The sequence below is a fragment of the Sorex fumeus genome, unplaced genomic scaffold (assembly GCF_029834395.1).
Source record: "Sorex fumeus unplaced genomic scaffold, SorFum_2.1 ptg000019l, whole genome shotgun sequence".
Classification (NCBI taxonomy): Eukaryota; Metazoa; Chordata; class Mammalia; order Eulipotyphla; family Soricidae; genus Sorex; species Sorex fumeus.
The window spans coordinates 34,700,123-34,712,565 of record NW_026606076.1 but is presented as its reverse complement, the minus strand read 5'-3'; the positions used below and the strand labels follow the sequence as shown (position 1 = coordinate 34,712,565).

The following is a 12,443-nucleotide window of genomic DNA, read 5'->3' as shown; positions in this document are numbered from 1 at the left end:
TCAATTTATAAACCTCTTGGTGGGAGCGCTCGGTGAGTCCTGGGTGAGGGGCCGCCACCCCAGGCCACCGCCAAGGAGCGACCCCGCCGCCCCCAAGGCAGAGCCCGCGGAGGTTCAGGCGCTCACAGCGACCACCAGGACGGGCAACGGTGAAACCGAACTTCGGGGACCCCCTGCCTCCCCTGGGTGCCCCCTCACCGGCTCCTCACCTTCCTCAACCACGAGACCCCGCCGGCACTTCTGCACAGACCACCTAGGCCTGCGGATAAAGGTCGCGGATTTTGTGACGTCACCCCCACGTTCGCCCAGAGCCTTAAAGGGCCAGGCTTCAAATATTCCTGACCAGGTACTTGCCTGCTCAGGAAGGTTCATTTTTCCTCGTTTCCGGGATAGGATCAGGTGATCCAGACATCTGGGAGTCGCCAGGTTTGGGATAGATGGGAGAGAGATGAGCTGAACAAATAACATGTCGAGCAGAGAGTCTTTGTATTTAAGAAGCAAATAAAATTCACAAAAATACTTTGCAAACAGCCGCAAGACCATCTCTCTGAGTCCCGACGTTCATTTATTTATTCATTTACAACCCTCAGCCACATGCTAGGACCAGCCCCCCAGGATTCCTCCTGGCAGGTGCCAATGAATAATACTGGCTTCAACAGGGTCCCTCACTATTGGGGGCTGATGAGCGGCTGCTCAAAGTGATCTCGCAGTTTTACATACACATGTCTACACAGAAAGCTGCAGGACATGGCCCAGCACAACCCCTGGTTGAGAAGTTTGGGATGGTCAAGACTTCTGCCATCAGCAGGTGCGGCATCCTCAAGACCCACAGCCCCCCATGTTGATCTCCAGCCCGCGCCAAGTTGCTCCATCGCAGAGCTGGAGGTGAAGATATCCCAAGGGTAATGCACTCACACTAGAGAAACCCGTGCCATGCTAAATCCCCCCAGTGCAACCAGCAATGCTCTATATCCTCCTAAAGCCTCTGGAGCAAGGCAGACCCCAGGAACCCACTGGATATGGATGGGGGGAGTAAAAAAACAACTACAAAAGTGTCCCAAGAGCTGGCACAATCTCGTTGGTCACATTATAGGCACTGGAGGTGAGAGGACCTCGTGTTCTGCCACTAATTGGCCTTCAGTGTCCCCCTTCGACTGAAGTATCACTTGTCCTTTAAACGTGTGCCCGGAGGAGGCCTGATCCACTTGACATCACTAGGAATAAAGGTGCCCATGGAAGACTCCCGTCTGTGACATCATCCATTTCACCAAGGAGACTTAACATGCCAGGTTCCAAGTTCAGACAGACCATTATGGCAGCCCAGGTAAATCAGTGCAAGGGGGATGAGCTTGAATCAAAAAGAGGAGAGGCAAGTGCTGGAGGGGCTGGTCACAGAGTTCAGGGCAGTGAGTTAAGGTGGAGTCCCTTGGTCCTGTACTGGTCAAACATAGAACCAATGCTCCCCAAAATGTCCATCAACAAAACAAAAGCAAGGATGATTCAACGTAAAACAGACAAGTAAATTGTGAATGGCTCCTGGGACAATGAGTTTCTCTGAGAAGTCATTAATCAAGATGGGTGCAGAATTTCTGAAACCAGCCCTGAAGATGCAGAGGAACTGGCCTAGTAGCAAACCAGAGAGCTGGAGAGACACTGGACAGAAGCAAAGGCTGGAAAGAATGACAGAGAGCACTGTACAGTGAAAAATCTACCCCTTGAAAGCACACTATATAAGAACCCACAAGGAAACCCCAGGATGCAGCTCTAGAAACACATTTTCAACCAAGAATATGGGGAAAGAGGTTAGTACTGTGGCTTAATGCTTGTGTTAAACATGGTTTTCCCCAGTTCCATTCCTGGCATCCAAAACAACACAAACTCCTAAGAACTGCCAAGTATGGCATGAATTACATAAAACATGTTTCAACAAATAAATCCATGTATGGACCTACCCTAAGAACGGAGGCACATAGGAGTTAATGGGCACCAAAGTGTACTAGATCATTTTGTAGACTTCGTCTTTTGCACAGACCAAAAACAGTTTTAATCATTCTGGTGGCTAGTAGGGTTGAGATTTTACCACTTACAAACGCAATGTGTTGTCGTCTTTTCTCCTAATATAATTGAAATGAGAAGAGTAAAATCGAGGAATGTGACGACCCTTTATAGTTAGTCTTCACAGCTGATGTTTTTGCCTGCTGAGTTGGGAGTTTGGGCATTCTGCCAGGTTCCCACCATTTGTAAAATATTTTGACCCCGATATACTCAGGTCCTTCTCCTGCCTCTTCACTCAGTAATCACTATGGACATGACTAAAGAACCATAGGAGGAATCTATGACTATACCCGGGTCCTATGGATGCAAGGCAAAAGCCCTATCTGCTCTGCTCCCATTGCAGCGGCCCTAGGTGCGTTCTCGATCCTTAATGACCCCATACTTAACATTTAAGCAAAGAGAAGGGCTGAAAATCTTAAACGTGGAAAAATTTTGACCACGAAAGTTATGCTGAAACGCCATGAGATGGATCTGTGAGTGATTCCGTCCCTTTCCAGGACCATTTCTCTGAGAATTTTCCACCCTTAGGTTTGCTTCTGTGTTAAGTATGGGGTAATTAAAGATCAAGCACAGAGCTTCAAAGGGGCAGTGGTCGTAGAGCCTTGAGCGTGCGAGTCTCTCACGTGGGTGACCAGCATTCTATTCTCGCCTTCAGATCTTGTGGGATAAATGGCTGAATCACCTGGGGGGTTGAGTGGGCTGCTCCATCTTTGCCTCTCGACCAAGAGGGGTGCAGAGGATTAACCCTGAGGTGGACAGAGCAAGGCAAACCTGCAAGGTTGGAGCCATAGCACAGCGGGTAGGGCGTTTGCCTTGCATGCGGCCGACATGCCCACCTGCGTTCAATTTCTCCACCCTCTTGGCAAGCTAACAAGAGTATCTTGCCCACACGGCAGAGCCTGGCAAGCTACCCATGATGCATTCGATATGCCAAACACAGTAACAAGTCTCACAATGTTATTGGACCCACTTGAGCAAATCGATGAACAATGGGTGGACAGACTGTGACACTCTGAGCTAAAAAACATCTGAAGCCACTTTGTTATGTCTGTGATGAAACCATTTAGAAATATTTCCTGCTATTGCCAACCCACACCTCATCACCCTATGTTCTGAGGGTACCCAACCCTCTTCTACAAGGAATACGCAGCATGGATACAGCAAGATACAGCTCAGAAACACCCACGTTGGGGTGAGCTAATCCTTCAATAAGGGACTGAGGCTGTTTTGGTTTTATTTGGTTTGTTCATGGTTTGGGGGCCACAAATCCAGCAAGGCGCAGAGGTTCTCCTGGCTCTGCACTCAGGAAGCACTCAAGCATGATCGTAGGCTATATGGAGAGCCAAAGAGTGTGAGAGCTTTCTTTCACTTGGGTAACCTGTGTTCTATTCCAGTCTTCATAACTTGTGGAGTACATAACTGGTACATAACTGGACTCACTATATACAGTGCTCCTCGCCCACAGTTCAGGGGCTTCTCCCCTGGGGCAGTTTATGTCCATGGACTGAGCAGAACAGTCTCTGAGTAGCTTGTCCCAGGGGAGCGCTCCTTTGCAGCATAGACGCTCACTTCCTACTGGTACCCAACAGAAGACATCCCACCTGTCTTGGCATCCTCATGGGGCTGAAGGCATAACTGCTCGCTCGAGATGTTGTCACAGTGTGCAAGACCAGAAGAATTCCACCTAGGCTCTTGCTCCCCGAAGAAAAGCAGAGGATTCCAATTAGTGTGCTGTGCCTGATAGTCTTCTCGTCAAAAAAATTCTAGACCTGCAGGTTGGTTTCTAACATTTACCCGACTCGGTTGCAATTCTGACACGTGGATGGATTTTCCAGGCAACGACCTGACATTTCAGGAAGATGGACAAGCAAAATAGACCAACAGCAGGTCACACAGCTGTGTAATTGTTTTCCAACTCAAAGAACAGATACAGTAAGTGGAAATAACTTCCTCTGCAGAAAATTGAAGCACCAGTTTAGAGGGAAAATAAAAGGGGATGAGACTGGGTTTTGTACTACCTTAGAGTGGAGCTTAGTGGGATAGCTTAGTGGGATACACGTGCGAAGGCAATGATGCATCCCCACATAGCCGAGACAGACCTTTGAAAATATCTCATATGAAGCAAATTGCTCGCGAGGATCAATGAAGTTTTCTGTTATCTTGTTCTATTTACTTAGGTGGGGAGAGGGTCACACCAGCATTGCTCAGGGATTCCTGCTGCTGGAACTCTCAGGGCTGAGAGAGATAACTACGAAAAAAACAGTGTTTTTTCGAACAATGTTGCAATTATTCGCCAACGTGGCTTGGTACATGCTTCAGGCAACCACAAGTGAACGTCCGAGCTGGCAAAGCAATGCAGAGAAGACATCAAGGATGACCTCAAAGACAGGAGAACAGCAATGATTGTAGATGTGGCAGAAGCTGGGAAAAGCATTCGTAATGCCCGGCTGTCCTTCACCAACTACAAGACCAAGATGACTGCCCTCCGACATCCTGATGGATGGGAAGGAATGGCAGGGAAGATAGATGGTCGGCAACTACACCACCTCCACTTTGCTGATGACATCGTTCTAAAAACACCAAACATCAGCCAAGAAACACAAATGCTGACCTACTTCGACCGTGAGAGTAGAAAGGTCGGACTACAGCTGAATCTTACGAAGACAATGTTTATGAGAAACAGCCTCGTTCCTGATGCTCCATTCGCTTTCAATGGAACCACCATCTCCAAATGCAACAGTTATATATACCGAGTTCGTGAAATCAACATGATGACTTTCCTGGCACCTGAGTTGTGCAGGAGGAAGAAAGCGGCTTGGAATGCCTTCAAGAGCGTTGAAGAAATAACTAAGAGGACAAAGAACCTCCAGGTATGAGCACATTTCTTCAATTCCACTGCTCTTCCTGCATTAACATATGACTCAGAACAAAAACAGGATGAGAATGCTACTCGGGTTTCTCAAAGAGGAATCAAAAGAGCTATGCTGGAATATCACGCATCACTCAAATGAGAGATAGAATTCGGAGTTCTGATCTCCGCCAACGGTCAAGAATCAGGGACGCTCTCTCATCTGCCAAGGCATCAAAAATCAGATGGACTGGGCACGTAATGAGGTTTACAGACAACCACTGGCCTAGAAACATTACTGACTGGATTCCACGGGACATCAAAAGATCGCGTGGACACCCACCTACAAGATGGTCAGACTTCTTCGTCAAGACCCTAAATAATCGGTTTGAGGCTCTGTATGTTCCTAGAACGAACAGATGCAATTGGGCTACACTAGCATGCAGCAGACATGCATGGAGATGTTACTGGCACCGACTCCAATAAATTGATGAATAAAGGGGGATCAAGGAATATATTTTTTTAGGTTTTAGAATTACTGCTTTTATGCTTCAACACGGTTAGAACTTGAAGATACCGTCTTGAGTGAAGTTAGCCAGAAAAAGAAACAAAAACAGGATAATGTTCACTCATCTGTGGAATACCGAACACTGGATGAGGAAATGTACTGTAAAGGGGCTGCTTCAATCATCCCTGATTCCAGTGTTTAGAGAGAAAATGAACAAAGAAGGAAATAAATTTGGGGTGGAAGAGAACCAGAAGTTTACAGGGATCAGGGATTCATTTATGCCAGTGACATGAGTGAGGGGTGTAGCCATTTACCCAAAACACAGATGCAACAGAACTGAAAACAAGAGATCTAAGCTGTAATCATGAAACCTAGTCATGTGCTTGTCCAGATGACAGGCGGGGGTAGAGTGGGGACTGGGGTGGGGAGGGAATACGGGAACACGGGTGAGGGGAAGCTGATGCAGGGACTGGTTTTCGGTTATTGTACGCCTAAAACAACTATCAATAACTTCGAAAATACTGGCACTTTAATGAAAACTTTAAAAAAAATACAATAAAATACAGTTCCAGATTTCAGCACCCACTGAGGTTAAAGACCCTCTAGTCCCAGTATTAGGCGCTGATATTTTTCCTGTCATGCTGAGACCATAGATGTGGTTGTGAGGATGGAGCCGGACCCCACCTTTCAAGTCGCATGCTCGGTCCACTGAGCACTGCAATGGCATAATAGTTTTAACAAGAGAATATTATAGCACACTTGTATGCAATACCCCTGTTCTCTAAAGAAACTGCTGTAATGCCACAACCTGAACCTGTGATTTGAGTTCTGAAATCAAACAAAATGTACAATGAGAATTAGTCCAATGTTAAATGGAATGCAGTCGAATGACCAAACAGGTGGAGGACATCTCCATAGTTCTCACAGTCCAAGCAAGCCTACAGAAAGGGAAAATCTGCGGGAAGTGTTGCTGGGAGGAGCTCGGCAATCACCCAAAAACCTTTTGGGTTTTGTTTTTAATCAGATCCAGCGATGCTAGGGATACCATAGGGGATGGTGGACATCGAAGGTAGGCGGCAACTGTAAGGCGAGCACCCTCCGTGATGCATTGCTGTCCTGGTCCTAATTAGTTTCATTATGGGCTGTCACAATTTAACATGCAAACAATAAAACAATTTTTGGTGGGTACAAGCGTACAGCAGGTAGGCATTTGCCTTGCATGAGGCTGACAGGGGTTGATCCTTGAACACTGTCAAAATCAACTTACGAGAACCACCAGGAATAACTGCTGAGCATCCCCAGGCCACAAAACAAAACTAAATTTCTTCCCATATTCAAAAAACCATGGCAATGATCCAAAGGCAAAGATATGCATGGTGTCAGATTGACTGAGCGGAGTCCAGAAAGGGCACCCAACCCTTTAGGTGTACAGTCAAGCTAGTTATACAGCCGGGAACACAAGGATTACTTGACATACCTGAGAGATAAGGAAGAATGACAACAACGTGAAGAAAGCAAAGCACAGGATCTATCCGAAACGAACAGCTCCGGGGAGAAGACACCCCTACCCCATGCCACACCTCCACATCACATGTTCTAAGGATGAGAAGGGGATACTCAATGTCCAATGAGCAACTCAAAGAGGTTGTGGATTGGAGGACTCCTGGGTTGGCCACGTGCAAGGCAAGCATCCTACTTGCCCTAATATCGCTCTGGCCATTTCTAAATAAATGGGAGAAAATGGGGAAAAAATGGGAGAGCAATTACGAAGCTTCCACATTTAATTCTCGGTCATACAATGAAACACCAGTCCCTTAACTGTGCCCATTTCCCACCACTAAAAACCCAAATATACCGCCATTTCACAGCCTACCCCTACCTTTGGGGCAGATAATTTCCACATTCTTCTCTCTACTTTGATTACATTCAATATTTTGACACGAGACCCACCATTATTATTTGGGATTTTACCCCAGCACTCAGATCTGGCGAAAACGCAACAGTAGATAATTCTTTTTCGATTGGTGGTTATAAATAACATATGATTTTGGAATTCTGAAATTTTAATAACTAAATCTGCAGGGATTTATGCCAAAACCTGCTGGGTTCCAAGATTTGTTCCTGAGTCTCTGGGAATACGGCCATTAAACAGCTTTACCACGAGCCAGAGAGGTGGTTCGTGGGAATGACATACGCCCATGTTGGGGTGGGGAGGAACTGGCCGGCTCCACCCCATCCTGAGAGGCCCCACGTATCTTCCTGAGTGTGGGTCCAAACCTGACTTTCCAAAGGCCCTTGGAGGATGGAGGCCACTGAGTCGCCAAGTGGGAGCATTTGTTGGGACAGGACCAATTCCCCCTGGTGTGGACCGGGGACAGTAACCTACTGCAGGGTCCAGACACATTTCTGCTAAAAGGCGCTGGGTTTCGAGATTTTTCTCTGAATCTCTGGGATAATAGCCATTAGGCACCTTGATCATGAGCCACAGAGGTCAATCATAGGTGCCAGACAACTCGGGGTTTTGTTGGGGTGGGGAGAAAAGGGCCGGCTCCACCACCATGCAGTTAGGCCCTGCAAGTCTACTCAAAGCAGTCCCAAACCTAATCGTCCAGAAGCCATAAGAGATGGCGGCCACTGAGCCGCCAGGCATGAAGCCTATTGCCACCTGAAATACCCAGCCTCAGTAACCTCCTGTGTGAACCAGACACATTTCTGCTGCAAGCCGTTGGGTTCCGAGATTTGTTACTGAGACTCTGGGATCATGGCCAAGTGATCAAGAGCCAGAGAGTTTGTACATGTGTAGCAACTCGGGGTCTGTCACATTGAGGTGGGGAGGAAAGGGCAGAGTCCACACCAATCCCATGAGGCTCTGCATGTCTTGTCACTGCAGGCCCAAACCTGTCTGTCCAATGGCCTCTGGAAGATGGTGGCCACCGAGCCACCAAGTGGGATCAGGCGTAGATACACACCCTTTCCCCCTTGTGGTGGTCTGTCACTGGTAGCTCATTGCGGGAACCGGGAGCATCTCTGCAAAAAGCTTCTGGGTTCCGAGATTTGTCTCTGAGTCTCTGAGATCATAGCCTTTAAGCAGTTTGATCAGGAACCAGAGACCTTGCCTCCAATTATATAGCTGACCCGGAAATGGTTTGTTGGTGTGTCACGCACATACCTAACTTTTGTCTGTTTACTTTCTTGGAAGACTTTGCCCAAAGTTTTTGTTGTCTGGCCAAAGGCACAGCATCAATTTCGGAGATCTGGAAGTCTGATGGTTATATCAGGAAGCTGATGCACTCGCCTTACAGCATAGATTGACCTGCTGGTGGTAGCATACACGCATAAAGTAGAAATACTATATATGGAAAAAAACACCAATTGTGTGGTTGGACTCACTGTAAAGCAAGTAGGATGCTTGCCTTGCTAGTAAAGGTAAAGGTAAAGGTAAAGGTAAAGGCCCTCCTGTTGTTCGTCCATTTGCTCTAGCCTGCCTTGCTGATACAGGTCAAACCTGCCCATCCCATAGGAACCCAGAAACACCACAGAAAAATTCCTGAGCTGCAGAACCAGAAATAACCTTGAGCATCAAAGAATCGCTTCCAAATCCTCTGAACAAAAAAACTATTAAAATTAATCTAAAGAGGGACTGAAGTGATAGCAGAGTGGGTAGGGTGTTTGACTTGCATGTGACCAACCCAGGTTCAAATTCCAGTCACAATATGGACCCCTGAGCTTTACCAGGAGTAATTCCTGAGTGCATAAGCCAGGAGCAACCCCATGTGAAACGCTGGGTGTGACCCGAAAAGCAAAAAAAAAATATTAATCCAAAGAGTAAATTTTCAGTGGCAAATACCTCTCACTTGTCCAAACCCAAGCACAGAAGCCAATGAAAATGACTGACCGCAAAAGTGTCCCTTTCCTTTGTGGGCTGCCCGTGAACATATCTGGAGTTATGATAAGTGTTATATCTAGTCCAAAGGCTCTAAACGGGGTCCTGCAGAGTCTCGAATAGGGAGGAATGAGATGGTCAAGACCCCCACTCTCTTAAGTCTCCTCACACCAAGGCCTGAAATCCATGTTCCCACCCTCCAGTGCCATCTTGAACCTGGATGCAATCGTGGCTGCATGGGACCTCAGGATAACGCACCCTCACCCATGACACCTGAGTCACAGAACAGCCACCAATGCACCCCTTTAAAGCTCCACATCCCCTAATGCCTGGATGTCCGGAACAAGTAAAAAAAGCGTGAAAGTGCCCTACAAGCTGGCGTGACCTGCCGTTCAAGTTCACAAACAGGGATATCCAGGGGGCTCAAGCATGCCAAAACCTAACACAGGAAAGACTGAAGAATGGAGGTTTTCCTCTTTTTCCATTTTCAAAGTATTTAATGCTACATCTCGGTTGATTTCTGCCATAACTCCCGCTAACCAGCCCCTCTGGGCCAAGCCAGAAGCATAGCAAACTATAACAAAGTAGTGAGCCATGACAGCTCTGAGCAGGGAGATTTTTCTGTACCTGTTTATTCAGTCATCTTCCTCCTTATTTTCATCACCAGGACCCATTATTTACAAGTTAACACACAAGCAATTCCAAGCACTAGAATACTGGCATAGGTGCAGCCCAGGTGAAAATCAGCAGGTACCTTTCAATGACATGAGGAGAAGCCTGTTCCAAACAGGCAGGCTTACTTCCCTCTTAACTGCACTTTTTTAACACCCTTGACCATAGTGTCCAAAGGAAACTTGCTTGACTGACTTGTTCTGTTCTGTCCTTAGAGACTGTTATTAAGGGATAAAATCATTCAGTATGAACTTTTATGTTTATTAAGGTGTGAGGGTTACATGAAGCCCTTCCCACATTACCGACATATATGCAGTTTGTCTCCAGAATGAATTCTCACATAAAGAGTTAGAGAATAGCACCAAATGAAGGCCTTCCCACAAGTCTGACACTGATAAGGTTTCCCGCAACTGTGAATTTTCCTCTACTTAGAAAGGATTCAGAATGGCAGAAGGACTTCCCACATTCCTCGCATATATAAGGTTTTTCTCTGGCACGAATGCTCCTATGTACACTAAATCTGAGGCTTCTCATAAGGCCTTTCCACATTTATTACAAGTATATGGTTCCTCTCCAGTGTGTATTCTCCTATGTACATTAAGTATTGAGGCCATATATAGGCCTTTCCACATTCCTTACATATACAGTTTCTCTCCAGTGTGAATTTTCCTATGTATACTAATATTTGAGGCTGTAGCAAAGGCTTTCCCACATTCCTTACATATATATGGTTTCTCTCCACTATACGAATTCTCCTATGTACAGTCAATTGTTAAGATGGAGTAAAGGCCTTTCCACACTCCAGACATGTCTAAGGCTTCTCTCCAGTATGAATTCTCATGTGTAAAGTAAGGGAAGAGAACCGTGTTAATTCCTTCCCACATGTCTGACACTGAGGAGGTTTCTCTCTGAGATGAATTTTCATATGTGTAGTAAGTCTTGATGCTCCAGCAAAGGCCTTCCCACATTCTGTACATATATATGGTTTCTCTCCAGTGTGAATTCTCCTATGTACAGTAAGTTTTGAGGCTCTAGCAAAGGCCTTCCCACATTCCTTACATATATATGGTTTCTCCCCAGTGTGAATTTTCCTATGTTCCCTAAGAGTTGAGGCTACAGCAAAGGCCTTCCCACATTCCGTCCATATATGCGGTTTCTCACCAGTGTGAATTCTCCTATGTACACTAAGTCTTGAGGCTGTAACAAAGGCCTTCCCACATTCCTTACATATATACGGTTTCTCTCCAGTGTGAATTTTCCTATGTTCCCTAAATGCTGATGCCCAAGCAAAGGCCTTTCCACATTCCTTACATATATATGGTCTTTCTCCAGTGTGAATATTCCTATGTTTCCTAAGTGTTGAGGCTGCAGCAAAGACCTTCCCACATTCCTTACATATATATGGTTTCTCTCCAGTGTGAATTTTCCTATGTTCACTAAATGTTGAGGCCCAAGAAAAGGCCTTTCCACACTCCTTACATATATATGGTCCTTCTCCAGTGTGAATGTTCCTATGTTTACTAAGTCTTGAGGCTGTAGCAAAGGCCTTCCCACATTCCTTACATATATACGGTTTCTCTCGAGTGTGATTTCTCCTATGTACACTAAGCCTTGAGGCTACAACAAAGGCCTTTCCACATTCCTTACATATATATGGTTTCACTCCAGTGTGAATTTTCCTATATACACTAAGCCTTGTGGCTACAGCAAAGGCCTTCCCACATTCCTTACATATATATGGTTTCTCTCCAGTGTGAATTCTCCTATGTACACTAAGGCTTGAGCCTTCAATAAAGGCCTTCCCACATTCCTTACATATATATGGTTTCTCTCCAGTGTGAATTCTTCTATGTACAGTAAGTTTTGAGGCTGTAACAAAGGCCTTCCCACATTCCTTACATATATGCAGTTTCTCTCCAGTGTGACTTCTCCTATGTACAGTAAGTTTTGAGGCTGTAACAAAGGCCTTCCCACATTACTTACATATATCCGGTTTCTCTCCAGTTTGAATTCTCCTATGTATACTGAGGCCTGAGGAATGAGTAAAGGTCTTTCCACACAACTTACATTTATACGGTTTCTCTCCAGTGTGAATTCTCCTATGTATACTGAGGCCTGAGGAATGAGTAAAGGTCTTTCCACACTCCTTACATTTATACGGTTTCTCTCCAGTGTGAATTCTCCTATGTATACTGAGGCCTGAGGATTGAGTAAAAGCATTACCACACTCCTGACATATATAAGGCTTCTCTCCACTATGAGTTTTCATATGTCTCTTAAGACTAGACATGTGAATAAAGGTCTTCCCACATGTCTGATATTCATGAGTTTTCTCTCCTGTATGAATTCTCCTATGCATAATAAGATGTGATGAGTGATCGAAGGCCTTCCCACATGCTTCACATGCAACAGGTTTCGCTCCTGAATTTATATTCATATGGTCATGATGGAGTAACCCTTGACTCACACTTTGTTCT

The 12,443-nt window shown here is 45.8% G+C and overlaps 1 protein-coding gene across 1 annotated transcript; it reads right to left on the bottom strand.

The window, feature by feature from the left end:
- Positions 1-11,206: 11,206 nt before the first annotated feature.
- On the bottom strand, positions 11,207-12,133 carry LOC130022088 (zinc finger protein 345-like; the record flags this gene model as incomplete). Its single annotated transcript, XM_056112820.1, is given in 2 exon segments — positions 11,207-11,880; positions 12,034-12,133. Coding segments are annotated over 2 exon segments (774 nt in total), but the record flags the coding sequence as incomplete, so codon positions are not given.
- Between the last annotated feature and the right edge of the window lie 310 nt (positions 12,134-12,443).